This window comes from Artemia sp. Qi Xiang Cuo, chromosome 5 (assembly GCF_049724085.1).
Source record: "Artemia sp. Qi Xiang Cuo chromosome 5, ASM4972408v1, whole genome shotgun sequence".
Lineage (NCBI taxonomy): Eukaryota > Metazoa > Arthropoda > Branchiopoda > Anostraca > Artemiidae > Artemia > Artemia sp. Qi Xiang Cuo.
This window is the reverse complement of record NC_142798.1, coordinates 14,014,368-14,042,156: the sequence shown is the minus strand read 5'-3', so window position 1 is coordinate 14,042,156 and position 27,789 is coordinate 14,014,368. Positions and strand designations below refer to the sequence as shown.

Below are 27,789 nucleotides of genomic sequence, written 5' to 3'. Positions count from 1 at the left end.
CTGCTAAAATAAAAATTTGAGAAGTAAGCAATGTTAAAAAAAAACAGACTTAAAAAAATTAATTGCAGGCGTTACATTCTGTGAATTAATGTTAATACTGTTATTACATATGCTGTAAGTACTAAAAAAAACTGCGTCATCAACAGTTATTTTATTTTTTTTCCTTTCGTAGAGCAGCTGTAAATTTTACTAATTTTCCTTCTTTTTTTATGTTGTCTTCGCAGAGGTAATGCCGTTAACTGAATAAAGTTCAAGCATTTTTAACTCTAGAATAACAGATTTAGCCTAGAGTAAAAGAAGTTTACAATTTCGAAAATATTTCCTAAACAAATAACTCGAATTACATGATTCTTTCTCATATTTGTTGAAGGAGCTGCAATTTTTCTTTTTTCAACTAGAGCCAAGAAAAAAAAAAGAATAATAGCAGGTGCAGTGATAATAAAACCACTGAACAAGTTAATACAGATGAAAGAGAGTGAAAGAGGGGGGGGGGAGAAAAATAGTCGAATTTTTATGATTGTTTCAAAATTTCTCATATTTTTCACGAGATTTTTTGTTCTCATGGCTCTTCAGAATTACCCTCACCCCCTAAAAAAACCTACGCACGTGGCTATTCTAAAACTTTTTTGATTCATCATAGTTATACAATACGGTTAAAAGTGGGGATAAAATAAAATATTAATGATACTGCTTCGGAAACATTTTTAGTGCACTAATATTTTTTAAAAGCAAGATGGTTTATTATTGTAATATTCCCCACGTTGGTGATTGAGCCCTGTTCACTTTACCTTAGAATGAAGAAAGTTCTAACTTTACATTGTCTTTTTCCCTAATGGGTACTTATCTGTTATAGCCACCACACTCAAGTTCTTGGTCTGACAGAACCGGTTTCTCTCTTGATTTGTACTCGGTGATAATCAGCTTAGCATGAGAGAGTGTATATACACTAAAATGTAGGTATATTTTAATTAAATATTTTAGTTGGTATTTTGGTTAGATTATGTTAGAAATCATTAAATATAATGCGTTCTGGGGGCCTGCTTTCCATAATTCTCTGTTGTAGTTTCCCTAAGTTGGTTCCTAAAGTATTTTATTTTTATCCTACTTAGGTATATTTCATTAGGATTAACCTAACTTCACTGCTCGGGTGTGGTGGCTATAACAGAAAAATACCTCCGAATGTTTTTGAATCATGTTTGAACATGATTCCTTGTCGACATGATTCATGTTTTGCCATGTTTGAAACACTGTATATTTTCTCATGCTATGAGATTCTGATTACCTTTTTTACCCCTTTCGCCTGTCCCAGACATTGTTATGTCTTATTCATCAAGTATTTGCTTATATTAATTGTACACTGAATGTAATTGCCTTTACCTGGAATTGGCACTTCATATTCTCAATCTGACTCAGATTATTCGATGTTAGAGTATCTTGAAGTCTTTGCAACTCAGCCCGATGGAGCGTTCGAACAGTGTCGAGTTCTTGTTTGTGCTGATCCATCAGTCTGTGAAGCTCTGGCTCAAGGCCACGTACTGTCATTTCCTGTTAATGGAAAGAAGCTTTTAACAGATTCTACTTTGGATAAGGTTAACTAACCGTTGCATTTTGCGTCTTTTCTAAGCCTGTTTACGCAGCCTTACATAAAAATTTTATTTTGAAGACAAATTTACAAAAGCTATACGGCAGGGGCAAGGCGTGCACCATTACGTGATTAGCTTGTAAGTTTTAGAAGTCCATAGTTGAGCCTGGAAAGGCTAACATTTTTTATTGATTTTAAGCACAAACTGTTATTTCCCATTAATGCTGAAAGTAGCTTAGAATTCTTTTTATTTGTAGACTAAGATTGCTAAATGTTGTGCTCTGTGCGTTTGATAATTTTTAATTAAATAATTGAATAAGGAAGAAAGGTATAGCCTCAACCATCCTCTTGTCCCGCTTCTTTCTCAAATTCATCTGTTTTGTAATCTTAACAATTAATTTGTCTGCATCGTACGCATAAACATTTAGAAGTGGTTTCCTTTTAACAAAAATTCAACTTTCTAATCATTTTTCATTATACAATCGAAATGTTTGTTCTAAAAATTTGTATGCTACTGATAATGGTGACTCGGCTCTGTTTGGGGTCAATTCATAGTAGGCAGCGCAATAGCGCTACCTAAGTAAAGAGTGAAAAAACTTCAATTTATTCTTTTTTTTTCCTGGTCACTTCGTATGAAAGAAGTTGTCGTCAAAACTTCAGAAGTGGCTCATTCGATTCAAAATTCAGAGTTCTGGTTCCATTTTAAAGGTCATATTAGGAGGACAACCAGCCCCCCTCCCACGGCCCTTTTAACTGCCCTAACACGGCCCTTTGAAATAAAACAGAATTTCGTTGCAAAAATTTGGGATCCAAAATTGGTTTTAGCTTCGTTTTCAGGCGCAAGTAGGGCTTGGATCTGCGTAGTAAATAAAGGCTTTTACAGAGTAGGTTTTAGAGCCAAAGCACATCCAAAGATATCTAACACCCAAAAGACATACGATAGCAATTTTATTCAAAATAATTGAAAGGTCCAATAATGATGCCTCCGTGGATCACATGACCCTCACACTCCTTGGAGCAAGGGTGCTAAGTAATACAAGTTGCCCATCGTTCACTCATAGGCTTCGTTATTGGAAAAGTGCGGCATGTTCGATCCTGTATTTGACTAGTACTACTACAACTAATACTACTAAGACTAGTATTGTTAGGTCAACTACTATTACTACTACGATCTCTACTACAATTACGACTACCACGACCACTACAACCACTATTACTACTATGCGCACTACTACTACTACGACCACTCCTATGGCAACGACCACTAATGTTGCTACAACTACAACTACTGCTACCACTAGACTGTTAGTAACACTAAACTTACTGCTACTACTGCTACAACTACCACTGCTTCTACGACTGCTAATACTTCTACGGCTAATACTTTTACAACCAAAACTACTACTACTACTACTACCACTGCTACTACTACTGGTGCTACGGCTACTAAGCACTACCAATACTACGAAGACTACTACTGCTTCTGCTACAACGACTACTACTACTATGGCTGCTGCGACCACTGCCATGACTACGACTACTGCTGCTGCGATTCCTATTCCTAGAATAGCTATTACTACTACTACTAGGACTACTTCAAATGCTACTGCTATAACTCCTACAACTACTACTGCTACTACTAGTAATAGCAGCAATACTACTTCTTCTTCTACTACTGCTGCTGCTACAGTCACTACTTGTAGTACTGCTGCTACTACTACTACTGCTACTGCTTGCTTGAGCACCCTACAAATCCAATATAATTATACCATGAGTCCTTGAAAAGAAGGAACATGCTCTTCTACTTTCAAACAACTGTAAACCACGATCCAGGGATTGAATTGTCAATTCAGAGTTAGCTACAGCTTCATCTGATATACAAGAAATAAATTTGGATCTACAAAGGTTCTCTGGGGCACAGTGTTGTAAATTGGAAGGGGATGAGAGTATGCATTTAGATATTTGACTATTTATGTTTTTTAGAGAGAAAAGACGCTAATTATTTGAACTAAATAGAAGTCAACTTGGAATTCATTGAAGAATTTTTCTATCAGTGGGTTTTGGTCATTTAAATAGAACACATTTCGCAGCTCCACGGCTATAATATTGAGCCCGGTATTGCTCAACTGTGTTACTTATTATGTCCATAAGGTGAAAGAAACAGTGGGTGATTGATAGAGAGCTTAAGTCTCTGAATTGCCTATGGTCAATGTTTGGGAGTATCTTTACATACAAGGCTTTCATATAATTTGGAGGAAACGGGACTAAGTGTAATGGGGCAGACACCATCAAAATCTTGCCTGCTATTTTTCAATAGTTTCCAAAAATTTGGAAACAATTGTGTAAAAGATAAGTTCATTAAAAAGTAAGGACAAGAGTTTTGAAAGACTGTCAGAGAAAGCTTTAATCACTTCAGTCAAAAAGTCTAGTAAACAGGTTTTTGTCCGCATCTTTTCTAGGTTTTTCCAGGTTTAAACTTTTTTGTGTTCTTGATTTTGTATCCAAGTCTAACGGCGAAATAAAAGGAGGAAAAAGGCGTCTAAAAAGGGGAGGGAGACTTTTTTTTATGGAAGAAAGTAATCTGTTAAGATCATTGGTTGTATTTAAGGACTCTTCTTGGAAATGGAAATCAATATCATTTTGGGGTTTTCTCTCGAAGCTTTTTTTTTATTCTAGTATAACCATGCTATGTCAGAAAACAAAATCCTTGACTTTATATTGTGGGGATGTGTAAGGATAGGGAGGATTACTTGATTCATTTTTTGGGTTTTTGTGAAGAATTATATGGTCTGAGGGAGGAATTTTTGCCGGAAGTGGAATGCAAGGGAGAAATGAGTGGATATAATAAGAAGTGATAGAAGTTTTATGAGGCTTAAGAACGGGTAAGTTTGTGGGTAAATATATGATTAACAGGGACCATATCCTGTAATTTATTTATAATTTAATCTGGATTTGAGGGTGTGTATTTGCTTATGATTTGTATATTGTTACTTTTTTTAAAATATATATTAACCCTGGCCCGTAAAGGCTTTTAGAGTTAATAAATATCATATCATATTTGTAATATGAAGAAGCAGATTAATATGTTTCGTTTTTCATATGTTTACGCAGCGAGTTAGCTTCTGATGTTTTAGAATGCTTCAATTGGTTCATTTTAGTTAATTTTTTTTTTCAATTGACGGGTGATGTACAGTTTGTCATTAGAGTATGCTTTTACTTTTTCTCAGGGAAAGAGTCTAAGTGTTCTGTCTTTATCAGCTATTGAAATTTTAAGACCTTATCATCAGTAGTAAGCTTGTATAAGATTCTAACTATACATTCAACTATACATTCTAACCGTACATTCAACCCTACATTCGCGCCTACAAGAATATGGTCAAAAGTGTATACAATATGAACGATACATGAAAAAATACATGGAAAACCCACGCGTGTGATACTACACTTACACGTGAACATTCTAAAAAGCTGGCAAAGATTGCATTATTGTTGTCAATTGCACATTGGAATTACACTTCAGCTTCACGTGGACATTTTTATTTTTTTTTTAAGTTGGCATGGTATAAAGTAGTCCAACATGTTTTGGGAGTATGCACGAAATTATATAACTCAAGCAGAGTGTTTTTTGAGCCAACATCCGTTTTTTATTTGTCCTTGAGATTATGTATAAAATGTTCATACCTTACGATTTAATTTTCATTATGTTTTAACATATCATAGATAGTACACTGAATATTATTAACTTTGGAGCAATGGATCAGTCAATTTTCAATGTGAGTACAGCTTACTGAATTTCTTAATTTATTTCCAAATAAAAATCATTTTACCAGTAAATACAAATTTCAGGGGCATAGGCCCCCTCCCCTCCAACAATAGAAACCCATACAATTGTATAAGTATACTCGTTAGAAAATGCAAAGTACGCTCTTTTTTTCCATTATGTAGATAAAATCTCTCCTCCCCCTCCTTTGTTTACGATTTTAATTCTATAGAAATACTTATCTCGTTCAAAATGTCTCTTTTCCCAATTGTGTATTTAAGATGTAATGTCTTTTTTCCAGTCTAAAACCGCATGTGTTTATAATTGCAGAAAAGGGTCCTTTTGGAACGAAATTTCTTATTGCATAGATTAATGCAACATGTCTTTGTGATTCAAAACACATTCATAAATAGATTGTTTTTCGCCCAAATTAGAGGAAATATGTTCTATTTGATGAATGCAAATGGGGTTTCATAGATGATTAAGAGGCTTTTATAAAAATATAAAATGGGGAAGTAATTCTAACACCATCGTTGCAAGGTGAAAAAAACAAAATATTTCGTCGCATGGAAAGTAAAGGGGATGGAGAGGGGAATTCTTTGTGCAGAATAATTTTTTGAAATCCCCCTTCTCCCCAAACTCAAAATTTTCCAAAATTTTACTTTAAAAGCTTTTTAAGTATTTCTAAAGCGCTAAGACATAGAGTGCTACAAACATCAGAATCAACTTTAGGGGGTAATTTATGTTAGGGGAACATGTTTTTGAAATCCCCATTCCCCCCAAACTCGAAATTTTCCAAAATTTTACTTTAGAAGCTTTATAAAAATATTTCTAAAGCGCTAAGACATAGAGCGCTACAAAAATTGGAATCAACTTTAGGGGGTAATTTATGTTAGGGAAAGATGTTTTTGAAATCCCCCTCCCCCCCCCAAACTCAAAATTTTCCAAAATTTTACTTTATCAGCTTTTTTTTAATATTTCTAAAGCGCTAAGACATAGAGCGATACAAACATCAGAATAAACTCTAGAGGGCAATTTATCTGTAAAAGAGGGGTTATTATTTCCTTACTAAATTTTCTTCTTTTTTAAGGAGGAGGTGGATTCATACAATTACCCTCCCCCCGAAAAGAGACCAAGATGGAACGATATCACATCGATGCAAGCTGCACGGCCATCCATTACAAGTTCTCTGGACCAACCAGGACCCTCTCATGCCAGTGTCAGCTCTGCACAGACCTCTATGCAACCTGGCAGAAAATTCACGAGCAAATTGATGCTTTCTCATAATGCATCAGTCTTGTCTACTCAAGATCGTGAGGGGACCTCCCTTCATGCTTTGCCAGGGGCTTCAGACATACAAGTGCAGTCTGAATTTGTAAATGTAGGTTTTTTACCTCTACCTTATACGTGATTATTTACTTAAAGTACTAGGAGGAATTGAGTTTTGTGAGTGGTGTGGAAAACTGGTACGTGTTAAATATTCGGGTAAACATACGAGTAGAAAAATGCTTCACTATAAATAAGGCTATTATGTCTTACTGAACTTTCTGAGGGAGGAGGGCGGGGGTAACTATTTAGTTTAAAAAAAAATTAGTTTACGACTAGAAAAATGCTTCACTATAGATAAGGCTATTGTGTTTTCTGAACTTTCTGAGGGAGTTGGGCGGGGGTAACTATTTAGTTTAAAAAAAAAAATTAGTTTACGCCTAGAAAAATGCTTCACTATAGATAAGACTATTGTGTTTTTCTGAACTTTCTGAGGGAGGTGGGCGGGGGTAACTAATTTAGCTTAAAAAATTAGTTTACGACTAGAAAAATGCTTCACTACAGATAAGGCTATTATGTTTTTTTTCTGAACTTTATGTGGGAGGTGGGGGTAACTATTTAGTTTGAATAATTCTAGGAGGAATTGATTTTTGTGGGTGGTGTGGAAAAATGGTACGTGTTAAATATTCGGGTAAACATACGAGTAGAAAAATGCTTCACTATAAATAAGGCTATTGCACCTTTCTGAACTTTCTGTGGGAGGTGGGGGTAAGTATTTACTTTAAATAATTCTAGGAGGAATTGAGTTTTGTGGGTGGTGTGGAAAAATGGTACTTATTAAATATTCGGGTAAACATACGACTAGAAATGAACATGATTTTTTAACTTTATGAAATAATGCTTATTTCACATAGAAAATAAACCTTTTTTTCTATAGATTAATGTAATAGCACCGCCATTGGATCATGAAACATCAACATTTACTGGACCTGAACCAATTCTAGCACCACCAATGGAGTTCAGAGATGAACCTACATTAGTTCTAGATAATATGGAGTGGCATAGAGGTTTTCTTAACGATTGTTTTGGGGACATGGGCAGCCTAGACGACTTAAATTGTGACATTGACATGATGGAGGATCCGGAATGGACAGATAGATTTATGCGTGAGCATTTAGGGGATGTTGCTAGTGCTTCTGAACCGGGTCCTCATAAAGAAATCCTATCACAGGACAATACAGGCTGGCTCGATCAGCTGTCCCCAAACACCTTGGAATACGTACTAAAAGGCCTAGGGGACTTCATGCCATCTCCATCCATTGCAATTGAACAGACTGGGGGTGATGCTATTGACAATTCTATGTCATCCTCCACCATTCCGCTTAATGATATACCTAGTGCTAGTAATAGTAGTAGTAGTAGTAATACAGCAACAGCAACAACACAAGTACCCCCACTTCCAGATTTTTTTCTATCCAACTCTGCCTTGCATCACACAAAGGTCTACAGCGCCGAATTCGGTGACCCCTTCAACTCTCTCGTGTCGGGGTATATAATAACAGATCCATCGGCACTTACACATTTATATACTATTAAGATTCGCGCCATTCTTGAACACCAGATGGGGGTGTGGGGGGTGGGGGTCAGTTTGAAATAATCAATAGACCTAAATATGTGTCTTAAATGAGACCGTAAGCCAGCTGTATTAGAAGGACTTGCCAGGAAAGATTTTGTCAAGTCGGCCACATTTATGAAATTATGACGAGGGTTGTCTTAATTGGGCTCATAGTATTCAAAGTACGTGGTAAAATTATAATGAGGGGGGTAGTGGGTCTGTGGTTTGATGTATTGAAAGTTTAAATGTTAATATTTGTGGATTTAAAAAGGATTTTATTGTAAGAGGTGGGCCTAGGGAGAGAGCAATTGCATTAAAATATCATTCATATTTAGAGGGGTATCAGGGGGTACAAAGAATCTGTTTCAATACGAGGCTACAGTGTTTCAAGTATGCATTTTTAATTGGTGCCTACAGACCACTTCAAAAAGATGCCACTAAGAAAAAGTTGGATAAAATGGCAGTTAATGGTAGGGAGGGTTCAAAGTTACCCAAAGTAGATTTTAATTGTTTAAATGGCAAATATCCTGTGACACTAAAAGACATAGGCACTTTTGAGCTGGCTAATGCAAATTTAAAGATGGATGTCACGGGGTTACAAAATGAAACCGAATTTGAGGAGAGCCACCGTTCCGATAAGAAGGGTGTATTATTTCCAGTGCGGGCTCCTTTAATTGAAACAGTAGAACATTGGGTGTGGCTTCTATACACCCCACCCACAGACCCCGATTCAGTTGGTCATTTCAATCCAATTACGGATATTATTAGGGTTTTGGGGGAGAGTAAAAAGGGGAATGTGTGTTATTACTGTCCAACATGCCTCTCAAGATTTCACTCTGATTTAAAGTTAAAGCATCACATGAAACACTGTAAACGTCATGGATGCCAGGCTGTGGAGACGGTAAGCGGAGATAGAGCGATCTTACGTTTTAAAAATTTTCAAAACACGCTCTTACAGAGCAATAAGATCGCTTTGGACTGTAAAGTGAAACTCGCAGTCGTTTACGATTCGTCAAATTCAAATTATGTTAAAATAAATGAGGTCATAGGGGTCTCTTACGCTCAGGCGCAACGAGATTCCAATAATACCATGCAAGTGCTGGATGTAGTTGAGATGTTGGGTGACGGTGAAGACTTCATGCCCTCGGCATTGATCAGTCTAATCAAAACAGCGAACGGTGCAATTTCGCGCCTTTGTTACACAAACTTTCCTATGCTCTTATCACCAGATGACATAACGGCCATTAAAAATCGTAAAATGTGTTGGGTTTGCAAGGGGAAATTTGATAAAGGTGTTGGGAATGGGGGGAGGAGGAAGGTGATCGACCATGATCATGTGGGGCAGCAAATTACATCGGGGGGGAGTAACTTTAGAGGGGTAGCACATCAGTCGTGCAATTTAAACGTTAGACAGCAATATTTCGTACCTGTTTTTATACACAATTCCAATTACGACTTAAGATTGTTTTACCGGCGTTGGCCCGCATTGCCAAGGATGGAATTGTAGGTAACGCATGGATAGATGGTTTTTTTTCATATAAAATCATACTCAAATCATCAGTGAAGTTACTGCTGCTAGAATTGATGTGGAAAACAGTTGACTAGCGTAACATATGCCTGAATAACATTTTTTTCTTAGACCCTTGTGGTCTTCTTCATATCCTTAAGTCACTTGATTCCGATGCGAAGATTTGATAATTTTGACTACGCCCCTTACCACAAACAGCATTTTTTTGATGAGGATGTTCAAGGGTTATTAACGTGTCTTGTTATAAGTCCGTAAGATTATTGCAACTCTGGCTTAAGGCTAGATTAGGTGTCACTACCGACCATTGAAGCTTTTTACAATTCTCTTACTGAAAATGAGTGCACCACTAGCGATTACGAATTTGCTAAGAGGGTTTGGGCAAAGGGCGGATGTAAAAAAGGGTGGGATTATTGTAAACTATACTTGGCTAGTGACGTACTCACTCTTCTGGATATTGTGTGCAAAAATACGGATAAAATCTATGGGGAATTTGGGTTGTTTTTTGTTTATTATTTTTCCACTCCCAATTTGGTGTTGGAATTTATACTTAAAATCTGCAAAGAATAAATAGTTATTATCGCCGATGTGGATAAGCATCTGTTTGTAGATAGATAAATGAGGGGTGGGTATGTTTTTCACGGGGATCTTATCGTGAAAACTGATCTGACCGGACAGAACAGCACACCGATGAAAAGTCGGACGCAGTTTTTTTGGATATGAATTCTCTTTACCCATCGGCAATGTCTCACTACTGTTTTCCGTGTCGCAATTATAAATGTGTTAAAAATCCATTAGCTGTTAACGTTACCAAAATTACCAACGCTGAGCAGAATAGTACAGGGGGATGGTTTTTTTAAATTGACGGTGAAATTCCCATGGAAGTCCCTGACATGGTAAAATACCTTGTTTTTCCACGCATAAATTGACCATTGGGTATGGCATCTCTGAGCATTTAGAATGCATCTTTAGTAGATGACGGGAGTTTGTACTGGATACCTTCAAAACAAAAACTAGTTTCCGACCTCAACCCGAAACAGAATATCGTCGTTCATCACGTGCTATTGAAATGGATGGTGTCCAATGGTTTCAAGGTCACAAAGATCCATAGAGCCCTCTACTTTGATCAAAAGCCTTTCATGAAAAAGTTTATTGACACCTTTGTCAGTAAGCATTCACAAGCGAAAACGAAGGTTGAGAATGAAATCTATAAATTATTTTGAACTCAACATTCGGTAAAATGTCCGAAAGCGTACGAAAGAGGAGTCGCTGTGACATTGTAACCAATCCCAAAGGTTTTGCTCGAATCATTGCGGATCCATACTTCACATCGTTCACAATCATAGACTCTAATATGGTGCTTCTACACCGTAAGAAAAGAAACATTGTTTTAAATAAAAATATTGCAGGCGGAAGTGCAATAACTGAAATATCTAAGAAACTCATGTTGTCATTTAATTATAATGTATGCAAGGTACAGTGGCCGATTGAGGGACAAGTTCAAGTGTATTATGGGGATACTGATTCACTCCTGTTAAAAGTCAAAACTGAAAATCTATTGAATGATTTGGAAAATGGCGAGTACATTAGCTCATGAATGGACTACACTAATTGGGACGAATCCCTCTACTCAGAGCTAGTCAAACGCCAGGCCCCAAATCAATTGTTAATGCTAAAATCTGAAACGCTTAGCGATCTGATATCCAGTGGTGTGTTTCCTGGGCCGAAGGTATACTGTGTGGAAACCCACAACAAGGATATCAAACAAGTTTGCAAGGGGGTACCTACACACTCTGTAAAAAATAATTTCGACATGAGTGTGTATAGAAACTGTGTGGAACGTAGTTTAGTCCCAAGAGCGAAAGTCATGGCGATTCGCTCTTTACAATTTAAAAACTACACAGTTAGAGTTGAGAAAAACGCCATGTCGGCCATATCGTACAAATTATATTTTTTTGTGGATGGTGTTAAGTTACTACCATACGATCATTATTTAATTTCAGACCGTTCTGAATGTATAGAGTACAGAAAACAACTCGGTCTAGAAAAGTTAACCTTGAATTCACTAAAAAAAGTACAAATTTGGTGGGAGGGTTTTTTGGGTAATGGGATGTTTTTTAATTCTTTTTTCTATATCACAAACAATTTTCAATGTGTGTGTGTGTTTGTGTGTGCAAAGTAGATCAATTTCCACTACTTAATGCCAGCCCCGGCCCGGGCCCGCCGCAGCAGGTCCCCCGCTTCCCAGCCCACGGCGCTTCTCGCGGCGCTTCCCGGCCCGCCACAGCGCCCCCCCCCCGGCTACCGCATCGGCCGCCCCCGGGGGTGGGGGGGGATCCCATACCAAATGCTGTAAATAAAAAGTGATATTATTTCAAGTGCATTATTCATTAAATGTTGTATTTTTTCTATAAATAAATAAACAAAAAAAAGCGTATTTATTTAAGTGTTTTTTCTAGTGCCAAATGTTGTATTTTTTATTATAAATAAATTAAAAAAGTGTATTTTTTTCATGCTTAATATTCTTTTTTCAATGTAGTATTTGTTAAGTATTATTACTTTTTTTGCGTAGAATAAAAGAAAATTTGATTCTTTATTCGTCTTTTTCTTATTATTATTCTTGAACGGAGTAGTAGTAGGGAAATCATTTAGTCATTAGACAGCTATTGTCTACAGTTAGTTGTCTAGGTGAGCTGTTGAAGGGAACACATATCAATTTAAAACACCATTCAGATCGTTTCTGTGTGGGCCGTCAATATTGGGCAAAACAACACTCTTAACTAAAATAATTAAAAATTGCGATAAAATGTTTGTGGAAAAGCTGAAAAAAATCTACTACTGTTACAGTATTTGGCAGGAGTCATACGATAAAATAAAAGCAATTGCCACGACGGGATTGGTGCAGATACAATTCATACAGGGACTTGATGTTTTCAGCATTATTGAGCTAAATTCTTGGCTGATTATTGACGATCAGGCCGAATCTATTGAACAATGGTCCCAGGAAATGCTACAACTGTTCACCGTTCGCTCTCATCATGAACGGATTTCTATTACTCTATTTCTACCCAGCTTCTTTTACCTGAGCAAATATATGTAAGCGCTTGCTTTCAACTATATATACTATATCCCCTGCGGAGTTGTTCATGATTTTTGCACGCTAATAACTCAATAAACTATTAAAGCCCAATGTTCGCCAAAGTTTGCTTTCAGCTTTCACGTAGGCAACTAAAAAACCCTATGGTTATATTCTATTGGATCTTAATCAAAATACAGCCGAGGATCTGCTTGTGGTCACAGATATTTTCGACAATGAAATTACAGTATATCTCCCCGTGAACACTAAAAAGACCTATTAGTTGCTATCATGACACTGAAGAAACTACATGAAAATAGACATCTGTTTTCAGTTCTAAGCACTTCAAAACCATAGCTTAGGAAAGCCATACTCAAACATGGTATTGACAATGATTTCATTCATCTAATATCTGAACTTTGTTTAAATTTGACCGAGGGCAATGTTCAACTGCCAGAAGTAGTTAAGCAACAAGCAAAACAAAATCGTTGCATTGTACGTACATTTGCATTTACAACGAAAGTAAAGAAGTTTAAAAAGAATCACACTTTTACTGCCAATAATTGCAGGACTTGTAAACAGTTTTCTCTAGAGAGAGAATGGCAAAACCCTATAAATGGACTCCAATAGAACTCGCTCTCTCACCCGTGGAACACTTTGAGAACAATCTGAGTAAATTCCATGACAACGAGAATATTGACGATGATAAAAAACTGCTTTTACTTCAAGATACACTTCGCCGAGTGGACAAACATAAGCACTATCGCACGAAGCCCACTGGTATTGATCACAAAAAAGAATCATCTCCTCAGGATTTTGCTGCTGACGGAACACAATTAAACCCGGAGGAATTGTATTAAATTTTATTTAAATTTGGAAATATAATCCCCAACTCATATCGTGAACAAAGAAAACGACTCCTAACCTATCTCATGGAAAGTGGTCAAGATCATATTCAAGTTGATGGCAATGGGAAAGGGATTATAATTCAGGGCAAGAACTATAATCTACTTGATTTAATCTATGAGATAGTTACTATTCGTAAATGACTATTATGATTTGACACTTACTGTTAAAAGTGTCTAAATGCATTGAAATTCCCCAAAAGCCTTACTAGCAATAAACAAATTCTAAAAAATTTAAATGAACATGCACCATCATCATCATCATCAACAACACCATTAAAACATGAAGAAGAAGAAGAAGATGAAGAAGATTTTAAATCAATCTTGGAAAATACTAGCACACCTAGTGGATAGTTGACAATGGTGGCGAAGAAAAGCGAAAACGTATCACGTCCCAATCACCAACCACAACTAGTATACAAAAGGGTAGCGGTCGTTACACAACGTGTTTTCGTTCAAAATGGCTGAAGATCTGAAAGGTGCTTATGAAAATGTTGGCGAGGCGGGGAGTTTAAGCTCCCCCGTAACTCTTTCCAAGGTCACTTGTGTTAACACTAAATGAGTACAAGACTATCTAAAAAATGAATTAAGTTACACTCTGCATACAAATCATAGACTTCGTGCTAATCATTATCGAAAAACTAAAGCTTTTTTCCCATTGCATATAATGCAAGCAGATCTCCTAACTCTAGATGAGATTCAACGACGTCAAAATACACCGTACAAATAAATTTTACTTGCAATCAGTATTTATAGTCGTTATGCATATTCCATTCCACTGCGATCAAAGAGAGGTGTTGACGTTGCTCAGGCCATTGAAAGTATTCTCGAACAGGATTCATATAAAAAAATTCAAACGGATCGTGGTAGTGAATTTGTTAATCCCTATGTTGCAAAGATATTAGCGAAATATAATGCATTGCTCTATCATCGTTGTGGCCCTATAAAGGCTGAACTGGCTAAACGATTAAAATGACCTATTCGACTTTTAATTTCAAGAATTTGTACATTGAAAAATACACCGGCTTTTATTCATGATTTAGATAAAATCATGTTGATTTATAATCAACGACCTCATCGATCATTGTCCAACTCAACCCCAATGGAAGCTCATTATTCTGACCATGATAAAATTGAAACCTTTCTTAAACAATATTCCAATGAAACGACTGTCAAGAAGAAAAATAAATTCCATGTTGGTGATACTGTGCGAATTAATAGGACAACTAATGTTTTTGAAAAGGGGACATACTTTTGGTCCACCGAGCTTTTTAAAGTGGCAAAAATCCTAGAAACTAAACCCATAACTTATCGCTTGCACGATACCAAAGATGAAGAGATTCTCGGCGGCTTTTATGACTAAGAACTACAAAAGGTTAAAAATAATAGTGAAATCTATCAAATTGAAAAGATATTAAAGACACGTACTCGCAGGGGTAAGAAACAGTCACTTGTTCGGTGGCTAGGATACAACTCTGATTTTGATTCTTGGATCGGTGTTGAAGATATTGACAATGCCCAATGATTTCTATGTAAATTTTATGTCTAATGTTTCTGATCCTCTCTACAACGACTTGAATACGACAAGTGATTTTTGGACGAAACTCTCCCCCGCCATCAAATTTGACGGTGCGTATGAAGTGGCTCTTGTCGATTGTATTCTGAAAAATACCTATGACATTCTGAGAAAGGATCGTGTGTGTGATATAAAAATTATACCATTCGATTGGACACTCTTTGTCGAATATGAATGGGTTGAAGCACTTAAATCTAGCAAATATCCACATGCCAAATTGAAATATATTGAATACGAGAATATGACAGATTTGTGTCGTACAATCAATAGAAAAATCTCATATCGTACAAATGGTAAATTTCATTTTAATTATTCATTGGAACATGATAGAATTTACATTAGCTCACCTGTTGACACTGAAATAATTATTCTCAATGATAATCTGAGAGACGTCCTTGGCTTTAAACAGAATATGATCAATGGCGAAAATGCTGGCACCGTTTACGGGATGGATCAAGTTATTTTTGCAGATTATCCACCTGGTTTCGCCTCGGACTCTTGTATATTTCTCTATGCATCCTTTGTGGAAACATCGAGAGTCGGTAATTCAAATGTACCCCTCCTACGTGTTCTTGAACGAAAAACATCTCATGAACTTGTTCATCACTATAATATAAAGCATCTTCAGTATGTTCCTGTTAACACTTCGTATTTGGAACTCTGTCAGTTAACACTAAGAAGTGAATTGGGTGATCCTCTAGCAATAACAAAAGGCTTAGCAGTGATTACATATCATTTTCGACCCATTGTTGGCAATAGCAAAATCACCTAAAATGAATAATAGAAGAATTCCATTTGTCTGTCCCGATATCGATTGTTATGTCGGTGCTCTGAGTCCACATCAAATAGGCAATGGATTGGACTACTAAAAGGGACGTACTACAATGTCTGGCTATGGTCTTGGTAGATGGTTTTCTGGGCTACTCTGTTCTGCACCACCCCTTGCCAGAAAATATCTTGTACCTGCTGCATCAAATTTTGCTGCCTCTACACTACAGGACTGGGAGTCGGGCAGGAATTTCAAGGAAAGTGTTAAGGAAAATATTAGATCTTCAGCAAAAGCCGTTGGTGAGCAATTAAAATCTCGACAAAATGGGGAGGGATTGAAAATGATGCTTGCGCGTCATTCACTCATCAGTCTCCACCCAGGCGGGAAGCGAAAGACATCAACAAGGACTTTGAGGAATAAAACAAGGAAGACCAATAAGCAGAAGAAGAAGAAAAAGAAAAATATTGTTAGATCAAAGAAGGATTTCTTCTCTTAAGATGACCTATCTCCCCCGTAAGGAATCACATCCATCAATTAGCTCCTCATTGAATCTATTCAATGCTGAAAATGTTGATGTCAGTGTCAAGTATGGCTACTATGAACCGTTTCACCCCCAACAACCCCTCTCGGAAAATATACACTTTCAAATATTTTCCAATGAAGACTATTTCATTGATTTGTCGTCAACATTTATTGATTTAAATGTTACGGTGAAGAAAAAGTCAGATAATACAACTCCAACTGCTGCCGAAGGTCTCTTTTGTAGAAACTGGTCTTTTCAAGACTTGTTAAGAGTGAGTAATATTTTAATTTATAGTATACTCGTGAATACTAGTAACACTCCATCAAGCAATGCAAGTTCCGCATAGTCTATCGCTATAATACCAAGTGTGTATGAAGAGTACAAAAGTAAATCCCTGGTCTATGAATATCGATCAGATGTTGATACTGACGGTGAGTTGACTACTGCAATGACCCAGGAGTTTCATCTGGTTGGAAAATTAAATCATGAGATATTCAATATATCCCAATGGCTATCCCCCAATGTCAAGATTGATATAAAGTTACAGCTGGCCCCATCGAATTTCATTTTGAGAAAAAAACTTCCTGCAGCAGTCATTAAAACTTCTCTCCACGTCCAAAAACAACAGTTTATGAGCTCTGTTGCATTGGCAGTGGAAAAGCTAAGAGCCAATGGTAACAACATTAAACTTCTTGTCCCCCATACGATCACCAATCAACGTCAAATTTCCACCGGCTCTCGTAGCTATAGCGATTCATCATTTATCAATGGAGAAATCCCATGAAAATTGGCTTTGGCCTTTGTGAAGAGTGGCAGTGCCGTTGGATCCTGGACTGAATCCCCCCATGATTTTAATTTTTTTGGTCTATTTAGCCTTGTGTGCAAAGTGAATGGTATTCCACTGTACACCCTATCATTTGACAAAAAATCCTATAGAACTCTGTACGAGTTGACCATGCAATCCTTAGATCATGACTCAATTATTTGAAAATGGAATAACTAATTCCATGTTTTCAAAAAATCATGTGATAGTTGTTATGAATCTGTCGGGGACCCAGAATATGAGCTTATTGCAAACAGGGACCTATTGTTTACAGGGCAACTTTGCCGATACTCTCAATAACAGGATCACGCTAATTTCACAAAGTAAATCCAAAACTTATTGGGAGGTGACATCCGATGGTATTGTTGTACTAGACCTGTCACCATGAAAGCAGACCAAATAATTGGCGTATTTAATATGGATCCATGCATGTCCCAGTACAAGTCCTATTGCATACCATCGGACTTCATTGAAAAAATTCTAAGTATTAACAATACCCTAATCATTGTCAATAACAGTCCATTGACTTTGAAGACTGGTCATTGGCTATGCATCTTTCAAACATCATATAACACTGAGTTGTTTGATCCTCTTGGTCCACCACATAAATTCCAAGCATAATTCATCACAAATTGCACCGATTTTCATGTAGAAATTCAAATTCAGATCCAACGACGGGCGAGTGTTCTCGTGAGCAGAACACGTGTCTGCTACGCACAACTTTTTTTCATGCGCGTTTGTTGTTGTTATACCTACAATCAGTTTCTTGACATCTAAGTTGACTTACCTCGATTGAACGACTTTTCTAGTGGAAAATATGCTTACAATCTTATCTAATATTGATTTTTAAGACATAAGATCAAAACGCTAAAAAAATGTAATTTCAATTGTTTAACACTAAGTGATAAAAATTTAAACACGCTATAATACGACTTTTCTACCCTATGGATATCTTCTTCTACGAAGTATTTATCCTTTTCGACAACAACCAATGCAGGTAGATTATCTGAATTCACAGTGTACTGATCCTGATGTACTGCAATGTCAGGGTCACATTTTCTACAGTAGAGTGTAACTTAACTCTTGTCATATCTCTTTGTATAGTCAATGATACTATTCTGATTCATTCTATAAAATTCACATGTTTCAATTTGCTTATTTGAAACAATTTCACAAACATTGTCCTCAAGTGTCGAATCACATTCCGTCACAGCCAAATAAAAATCAGTGGGCTTATAATCATAACACCCATTGTCTTCACAACGATGACGTAGAAACCATATTCTTTTGTTGTTCCAACAGTTGAATCGCTGACCCGGCTCCTCCTCCGAGAACAATCTGAAACCACGACGATACCAATCACGTAGCAATAAACTAAAATCACGCTTAGGATTCTTTCCAATCATGCCGGGATATGTATTCTCCCACTGATTACATTTATCATAGTGACAATTGGAACATAGGTGCCCTCTAGGGTGAGAGTCACACATCCCTTCAAGACAGGAATCACAATCCTTAATTTGTACGGCATATCCTCTATGCAATTTATACGGGTTGCATAATCTGCACTTTTCATCATACTCATCAATCATTGTACAATTGTCACATGATGACCAACTGCCCAGTGTATATATGCATAGAGGACATGTATGGAGCATTTTTTTCATGTGTTGACACTCTCACTGCCACAATGAAACTGAGCTAGCAACAACAAAAAAATTGTCTGGGATAGAGAGAGGGAGAGGAGTAAATCATCCTTGAACACCATCTTTATCATGAGAAAAAAGTCCTAGATTTCTAAAGTAATGTTTAAAAACATATCCCTAATATCATTTTGTTACGTCGTGATCAATATATCAGTAAATTGTGTAAATGCATTTGGGCCACGATGTAGAAGCTTCATACAATAATCTAATGATGAAGAATCAGTTTTCATTATATCGACAAGCATACCCCGAGAAAATATCTTCCTTTGAATAGACAGCTCTAGAAAATAATCATCTAGAATCAAACGTTTGTCCATAAGCACTAGATTCCTCATGATTCGCTCTTTCTCAAATCTATCCATTTTTTAGAGTCCTAACACTCTCACAACCAACTTCAGACTAATCAGAATTTCTTCTACTCTAAAAAATATACGCTAGTCTACTATAGTATGAAAAATACCTTTGATTTAGAAACAATTTTATTGAGCATAATTACAACAATAATATTCACCGATGCATTTTCCTCTCATCAATATATTTCTATAGGACATCTAATGCTGACCGAAGTTTGTTTATATGGACAATATTTACTTTTCCAGCAAAAGATATTTGCTCCTCCTGCTTATATTTTCTTAATGATATCACGTATCTAGCATACATATTGTCCCATTCAAGGCATAGTCTACACCCACCGGGTATTTCCACTGCCACATTGGGTACTCGTATATCATTGCTGTTGCTGGCGGCTCCAGCATCAATCTCCAATAATGTAAATGCACCACTCATTTTTCTCTACTAATATCCTCTCAAATAAACTATTCTCTTTGAATTCAATTCTCTTACTAATATGAATTGTAATGAAAACCATTCCTTTTATTCAAATCCCAATCACCAATCAAGTTATCGTATATTGAGCAACCCTCGATGTCTCTGATTGGCTCCTAAAAAATGTCTACGTCAAACGATACAATCTGGTGCAATTCATATCAATAACAAAAAACTAGTTTCTTGTACGCTTCATATCTATTACACTTTTGAGTATATTCTTATAGGTGTGAATGTACGGTTAGAATGTACGGTTAGAATGTATAGTTGAATGTATAGTTAGAATCTTATACAAGCTTACTACTATCATCAATGTCAAGTTCACTTTCAGGGTTCAAAGTGTGAAGAGCTATACCAGTTTAAAAAGGATAATAATTTGAATTATTCAGATAGTGATTTCATTGTTACGAAATTAAATTTACCTGAATGCATTCATACAGGTAGTTTAGATTGCATCCTAACCTAGCTATTGCGTGATTTCAAGTGTTAATGGAAAATTTTTTGCGAATAATAAAAGCAGGATAATCTTTCATCTGGAGAGAATTGGCAAATTAGGAGCTGAGTTCGAGATTTAAGCTGTTTGCCGTGGCTTAATTAACGGCCGATTAAGCAAATTGCACGTTTTGCTCCACGTGGGTAAAATAAGGAGCTTTCAAGGTGAGCACATTTTTTTGTATACTTTAAATTTGTTGGCAAGGTTTCATTGAAGATGACAAAAAAACGAAAGAAGCAACAAGAACTTGACGGTTCAAACGTCTCAAATGTTTCTTCAGGAACATCGGTTGAAGAATTGTCAACCAAATCGTTAGCTGAAAACATAGCTATTATTTTAGTAACAGTTAAAGGGTAATTCAACTGCTCTACAAAGTCTAACTGATAGTAGTGAAGAACCCTTTACTGGAAGTGGAAAAATCTGTGACGGATACAAATAAGAAAATAGCTGAATTAAAGCCGCGAATTTCTGCCATAGAAGATGAGGCGTCAAATCTGAAGGTGCAAATTTCGGTTTTGGCTAATGAAAATGTGAGGTTAACAACCAAGTTGTCTGCAGTTAATTATAATCTCCAGCGAGTAGAAAGTAAAGAAACTCGCAAGAACGTGATTTTATGGAATGTTTCGGCAAGCGATGTGGAATCAGCCAAAAATGTGTTTGAGAAGGTTGTTAAAGACGGTTTGGAATATGAGCAGAACTGCGATTTCTCGGTTTTGGAATATGGAAAGGAGAAAAATTTTATCAAGATTGAGATGCATACTATAGAGACTCGACTGGCTTTGTTGAAGAACGCTAAAAAACTGCTAAACGCTAAATGCACGAGTGGAGTGCATCAAGGGATGCTTGGAAGAAAAAAAAAATTGAATTGTGTTGTGAAAAATTAAGTTGGTTGTTTTGTTATTTATTATATTTTTTTGTTATTTATTTATTGTAGTGGTTATCATATGAGGGTATAAGTTTTTTTTTCTTAGGTTTAATTTATGAGATGGAAATAATAAGTGTTTATTTTCGTTATTATTTCATTTAGTCGTTGTGTTATAATTTCTTATTTGCCTGATTTTGCTGCCGGATTTCTGGGGAGTTTTTTTTTTTTTTTTTTTTTTTTTTTTTTTTTTTTTTGATCCAGTAGTTGGTGATATATATATATATATATATATATATATATATATATATATATATATATATATATATATATATATATATATATATATTACTTACAAGACACTGGAGACACTGGATGTAGTGATTTCTTTCAATTGAGCCCTTAATTGTATTTCTATGATGTTTTAGTTCCCTACTAGCGGCGAAAGATTAAATGTAGAGAAGAGGAAATGATGGGCGAAGTGTTAGAATTATGTTGTCATTGTTTCCAATGGGAAATTGTGAATTTCCTTGTTTTCACTAATATATTTTAGTTTTTTTTGGGGCGTTTCCTACCTTTATTGAAAATCAGGTACATTTTCTGAGGTTTATAGCTTTTGATGGGTATATGCTAAAGCTTTTTTTCTTAGTTTTAATAAATGAGATGGAAATAAGTATTAATGTTCATAATTATTACATTTATTTGTTGTGCCATAATCAGCTAGGTTAGGTGCTAAAAAAGAATGATGACAGTAATGAAAAAGGAAAAAACATGGAAAAGTGATTCAGGAGTGTTTCTTAGTTTTATTAATATTAGTGTTCGAGTTTTTGATGGTTCATATAGTGAAACTTCGCCGACGGGCTTCGCAGTATACGGTTATTATGGTGAGGTAAATGTCAGGGATTAATGATAAGATGGCACTACTAGAAAATAATAGGGTAGACTTTTATAAAAAGGTTGAAAGGATGCTCCAGGATGGTGATGATAAGTGAAGTATGAGACTGGGACCACCAGCTAGGTATTCTTTCTCCATTGATATATTTTTACCCAATAATCCTGGGAACCCTATGCTGAAGCATTTGAATTCTCAAGGGTTAAACAGTAGTTTTAGGTATATTTCTGAGTTGTGTGATAATGTGAGTGACATAAATATTGTTGGGTTGACTGACAATTGGCTTAATAATCATTATGACTTGCTACTTGATATTAATGGTTACTCGTTTTATAGGAAGAATAGAATGATACATCAACATGGTGGGCTTGCAGCGTATGTAAAGTTAAGCCTTACTTCTAAGGTAAGAGAAGATTTATCAGTATCTGTTGAAATGGTTTTTGAGAATACGGTTTTGCTGGTTGATATCAATAAGGATACATTTCACGTAGTAATTGTATATAGAACTCCTTCAAGTTCGTTACAACAATTTATGGATTATATGGAGTCGCAACTGATGCAACTACCATCTTTGGGCCATTGTTTTGTGATGGGTGATTTTAATATTGATATGAAGAATAGGGAAAATTTGGTTCGTAATAATTTTTGTAATCTTGTGTTTAGTTTTAATCTTCACCCAGTTATTGATGTGTGTACTCGTATTACTGAGACGTCTGAAACTTTGATTGATAATATTTTTTCGAGTGTTAAATATGATAGTCCAATTGTAATCCCAAATGATGTGTCCGATCACTGTTCAATCATGGTATGTAGGCTATAGATATCCGAAAAAGACATGCATAATGATTCTGAGAATAGAAATAGACACTACTCCTATTTTGATAAATAAAGTATTAATGAAATGAAAGAGCGACTTGAGGAATGTGATTGGAGTTGCTTAAGTGAATGCGTTAATTATGGTGACAGGTTTGCACTGTGGTATGAAAAAGTTACAAATTTGATCAATGAAGTGTGTATTAAGATAACTATAAAAAAAAAAAATGAAACAATTGCAGAAAAGCCATGTATATCCCGCAGTCTTTTGGCTAGCATCAATAGGAGGCATGTATTGTATAAGGTTAGCAAAATTTCTTACCGAGAATTAACCGAAATATTTATAAGAATTATAATAACGCGCTCAATAGATTGTTAAGAAAAGCAAAAAAGGATTATTACTCGAGAATATTTGAGTCGTGTAGAGATAGCTCTTTGAAGACTTGGAAAGTTATTCGGTCGATAATTGGAGGAAGTGACAAGAAGCCATTTGGAAGTAAACAATACCAGGTACATTTTAATGAAAAACAGGCCTATCTTTTTTCTAACGCTAGCAATGAAATTATACAGTCAGTAAGAATAGATCAAAACGAAGGGTTGTTTCACCACTATATGGGGCAAGATATTGAAACAAGTATGTGGCTGCAAAAGAGGAATGAAAGTGAAGTGTTAACAGTGATTTCTGGAATAAAGAATAATTCCGCTGGATCAGATTTTTTATCAATCCGTGTCCTGAAAGACATTCTTCCAGTTATTAAGGATCAACTTTTCGAACATATTAATGGGTGTTTTAAGGTTAGAATCTTCCCTCAGCCGTTTAAAACTGCAAAAATAGTACCAATTTTTAAGTCAGGTGACCGAGAACATCCTCGCAACTATATGCCTATATCACTGCTTCTGATTATCGCTCGAATAATAGAAAAGATATTATGCCTAAGGATTGAGACATTTCTAGAGAAGAAAGGAATTTTCTTTAAGAACCAATTTGGGTTCGGAACAGAACATTCTGCAGAGCATGCAGTTCAGTTTCTTACAACGTTGGTTAATGATTGCCTTGATAAACATCTTAAAGTCATAACTTTATTTTTAGATATTTTAAAAGCGTTTGATTCTGTGGACCATGAAATTCTATTGTGTAAATTAGATAATGCCGGTATAAGAGGAAGAGCTCTGAATCTGTTGAAGTCTTACCTAAGTGATAGAAAATTATATTCGGATGATGGAAAACAAGCTACATGTGAATATGATGTCGAGTCTGGAGTCCCACAGGGATCTTTCCTTGGTCCACTATTATTTGCTGTATATATTAATGATCTATGTGGAGTTTTGTCTAATATTGTTGATTCAATAAACAGTGGAGACCCAAATGTGATCCCTGTAAAAGCGTTAGTTTTATTTGCTGATGATACTAATTTAACGGTATGCGCAAGAACTGAAAAAGAGTTGATCCGAGCAGTTGAACATAATGTAAGTTTGATAGAAAAGTGGATTAGGTTGAATAAGATGAAAAAAATTTTAAGAAGTGTAATTTGGTGTTGTTTGCTCGTTCTAAAAAGTATTATCTTTGGGTAGATAAGTTGAGGCGCGGGAATTCATTTATTAATAGAGTACGCTCGACTAGGTATTTAGGGATTATTGTAGATGAGACGCTTAGTTTTTCAGATCATACAAACTGTATAACAGCCAAAATTGCCCGTAATATTTGAATTATTGGGAAGTTAAAACACATTTTTACGACCTTTGCACTTAGACTGTTGTATTTTTAACTTGTACATTGTTACCTTTATATTGCCGCTCAACATAGTGTTCAACTTTTCAATCGAATCTGAAACACCTAGCAGCTTGTCAGAATTCTACAATTTGGATTTTAGCAAAGTATGGACCAAGGGATTCAGTGAGAAATGTGTATTTGAAACTGAATATTCTTCCTCTAGCAGGTATATTCCTTTTTTATCGATCTATGCTAATGTTTGATATTATTAATAACTTTACCTCAGAGTGTTTTAATGGTATGTTTATAACTGGTAAGGATCTTAACAATTAAAATACAAGAGATACAGATGCTTGTCGGCTGCCGCAGTGTGAAACAACCCGGTCACAGATCTCTGCTTGGGATATTTTGCCGAGCTTCTGGAGTCATTTACCAATTGGGGTTGTGCGTGAGCATGACCGAAGTAGTTTCCAGGGAAAATTGAGGGATTTTTGTAATAATATTTATCAATTTTTTTGATTTTTTTTATTTTTTATTATTTTTTTTTTTTAGTAGTGCCATAATGGAATTTTTAGTTGTGTTGTTCGGTTAGCCCGTCGGTGGGGGATAATGTTTAGTTTTTGTTTATTTATATTGAATTATGTGTTGGAAGTTGGAGTTGGCCTAACGAACCGAAAGGTTCCTTGGCGTTTGTTTTTTGTAAATTTTGTGTCAATAAAATTATACTCCTGAAAAAAAAAATGTCTTGTTCCCCAATGAAACCAACCATTTCTTGTTTGAAATCAAAGATCCAAAATCGAAAAGACCACCATTAAAAATTAGTCGATACGGTTAGAGAATTAGATAAAAAAAACAAGCTTTTTCAACTGAAAGTAAGGAGCAACATTAAAACTTAAAACGAACAGAAATTATTACGTATATGAGGGGGTTCGCCCCCTAGTCAATACCTCGCTCTTTACGATAAAGTTCGAATTTTGTTTGAATCACAAAACCCTGAGTCACAAAAGCCGTTAATTAGAGTAGATAGCTCTTTTGAACGCTCTGAAAAAAATTTAGCGTAAAGAGCGAGTTATTGACTAGGAGGCAAATCCCCTCATATACGTAATAATTTCTGTTCATTTTAAGTTTTAATGTTGTGCCTTACTTTCAGTTGAAAAAACTGTTTTTTTTCTATTTAATTTCTGATCGTTTTTAAATAATGCTGGGAAATCCGGCGCCCCCTTTATAGAAATGTCCCTTCCCCCCAGGAAACATCCTCCTTCGGAAAATCCTCCCACGTAACCCCCTCCTCCGAGCACCTCACCAGAAAAAATCCCTCCTGAAAACGTCTGTATACTTCCCAATAACCAGTACTATATGTAAACAATGGGCAAAGTTCATAACTTGCAGCCCTTCCCCCGGGAACTGTGGGGGACTAAGTCATTCTAAAAGACATATTTGTTAGATTTTAGACTATTATGAACAAAATGGCTGTCTCAAAATTTTGATTGGCTGAATTTGGAAAAATGAGCGTTGCAGGGGGCCAAGTTGCCCTCCAATTTTCTGTTCACTTAAAAAGGGCACTTAAATTTTTAATTTACGTTCTAATGAGCCCTCTCACGATATTCTAGGACTACTGGATCGATACGATCACCCCTGGGAAAAATAATAATAATAAACAAATAAACACGCGTTTATGATCTTTCTTTTGGCAAAAATATAAAATTCCTCATTTTTACAGACAGAAGCTTGAAACTTCTACAGTAGGGTTCTTTGTTATGCTGAATCTGATGGCTTGATTTTCATTAAGATTCTATGACTTTGAGGGGGTTTCCCCCTTTTTCGAAAATAATGCACATTGCTTCAGGCTCGTAACATTTGATAGGTTGAAAAATTTGATGAAACTTATGTATTGGAATCAGCATAAAATTCAATTCTTTTGATATATCTATTGGTATCAAAATTCCTTTTTTTTAGAGCTTCGGTTACTATTGAGCCGGGTGGATCCTTACTTACAGTTCGTTACCACAAACTGTTTGATTCAGTCAAACGGTTCGTAGTAAAGAACTATGTAAGGAACCACTCAGCCAATAGTACTCGAAACTAAAAAAAAGGAATTTTGATAATAATTGATACTTCCAAAGAATTGAATTTTTAAGCTGATCCCAAATATGTAAAATTCATTAAGTTTAATGTGGCACATTCAAAGCTAAGAGACAGAGAAAATTTGCCTGATTTTAGAAAAGAGATGAAGTACACCCAAAAAGTCAAGGGGTCTTAATGAAAATAACACCGGATTCATTATATCAGAGAACGGGTACTGTTCTATTAGCCAGGGAAAACGCGAGATGGCCACTCGAGAAAACCAAAGATCAAATAGGCATTACCCGGTAATTGCTATCTGACGCTGTATAAACAAGGGGTTTCTAACTCCGCGAACTGTATTTAAACTTCAGTTTTTTGGGGGTTTAGGGGGAACAAAGGTACCAAGGTTAGGTTAGGTTACGTATTTAATATATGCTATGCTTTACCCCCACCCCCTAATGTGCAAACATAGCCGAAATTTGTTTCTGAACTATTATATTTTTATCCTATTTTTTTATTTCATTAGCATTAACGAAACTTCAAATCTCGCGTGTTGCCCGGTTAATAGAACAGTACCAGAGAACCTTAGTACAGAGGTTTGAAGCTACTATTTGCAGAAATACGGAATTTTTTAAAAAAAAAAAAAAATTACCAGAAGAAACATCAAAGATGCGTGTTTATTTATTATTGTTTTTTCCCCAGAGATAATCGCATTGAGCCAATGGTCCTAAAAGATCAGGCGAGGGCTTATTCCAACGGTGATAAAAGCTCTAGTGCCCTTATTGACCAAAAGATTGGAGGGCATCTATCCATCATCCCATGTCTTTTTTCCCCAAAGACATCTAATCAAAATTATGAGGTAGCCGTTGGATTTAGCCTAGTTGGAAGGTCCAACCACTATGTCTTTGGGGATGACATGACCCCCACAGCCCCTGTGAGAAGGGCTGTAAGTTGGGAAAATTTGCCCATTATTTCCTTTGGGAATTATTTGTTATTGAGAACT

The 27,789-nt window shown here is 35.9% G+C and overlaps 1 protein-coding gene across 1 annotated transcript in view; it reads right to left on the bottom strand.

Annotated features, from left to right (window-relative positions):
* Window positions 1-27,789, bottom strand: part of LOC148951837 (uncharacterized) — a 129,699-nt gene that overhangs the window by 849 nt on the left and 101,061 nt on the right. Inside the window, exon 7 of the mRNA XM_089089082.1 lies at window positions 1,378-1,545. Within this exon, the coding sequence (XP_088945208.1) occupies window positions 1,378-1,545 (168 nt within the window). The remainder of the gene's footprint in view (window positions 1-1,377; window positions 1,546-27,789) is intronic.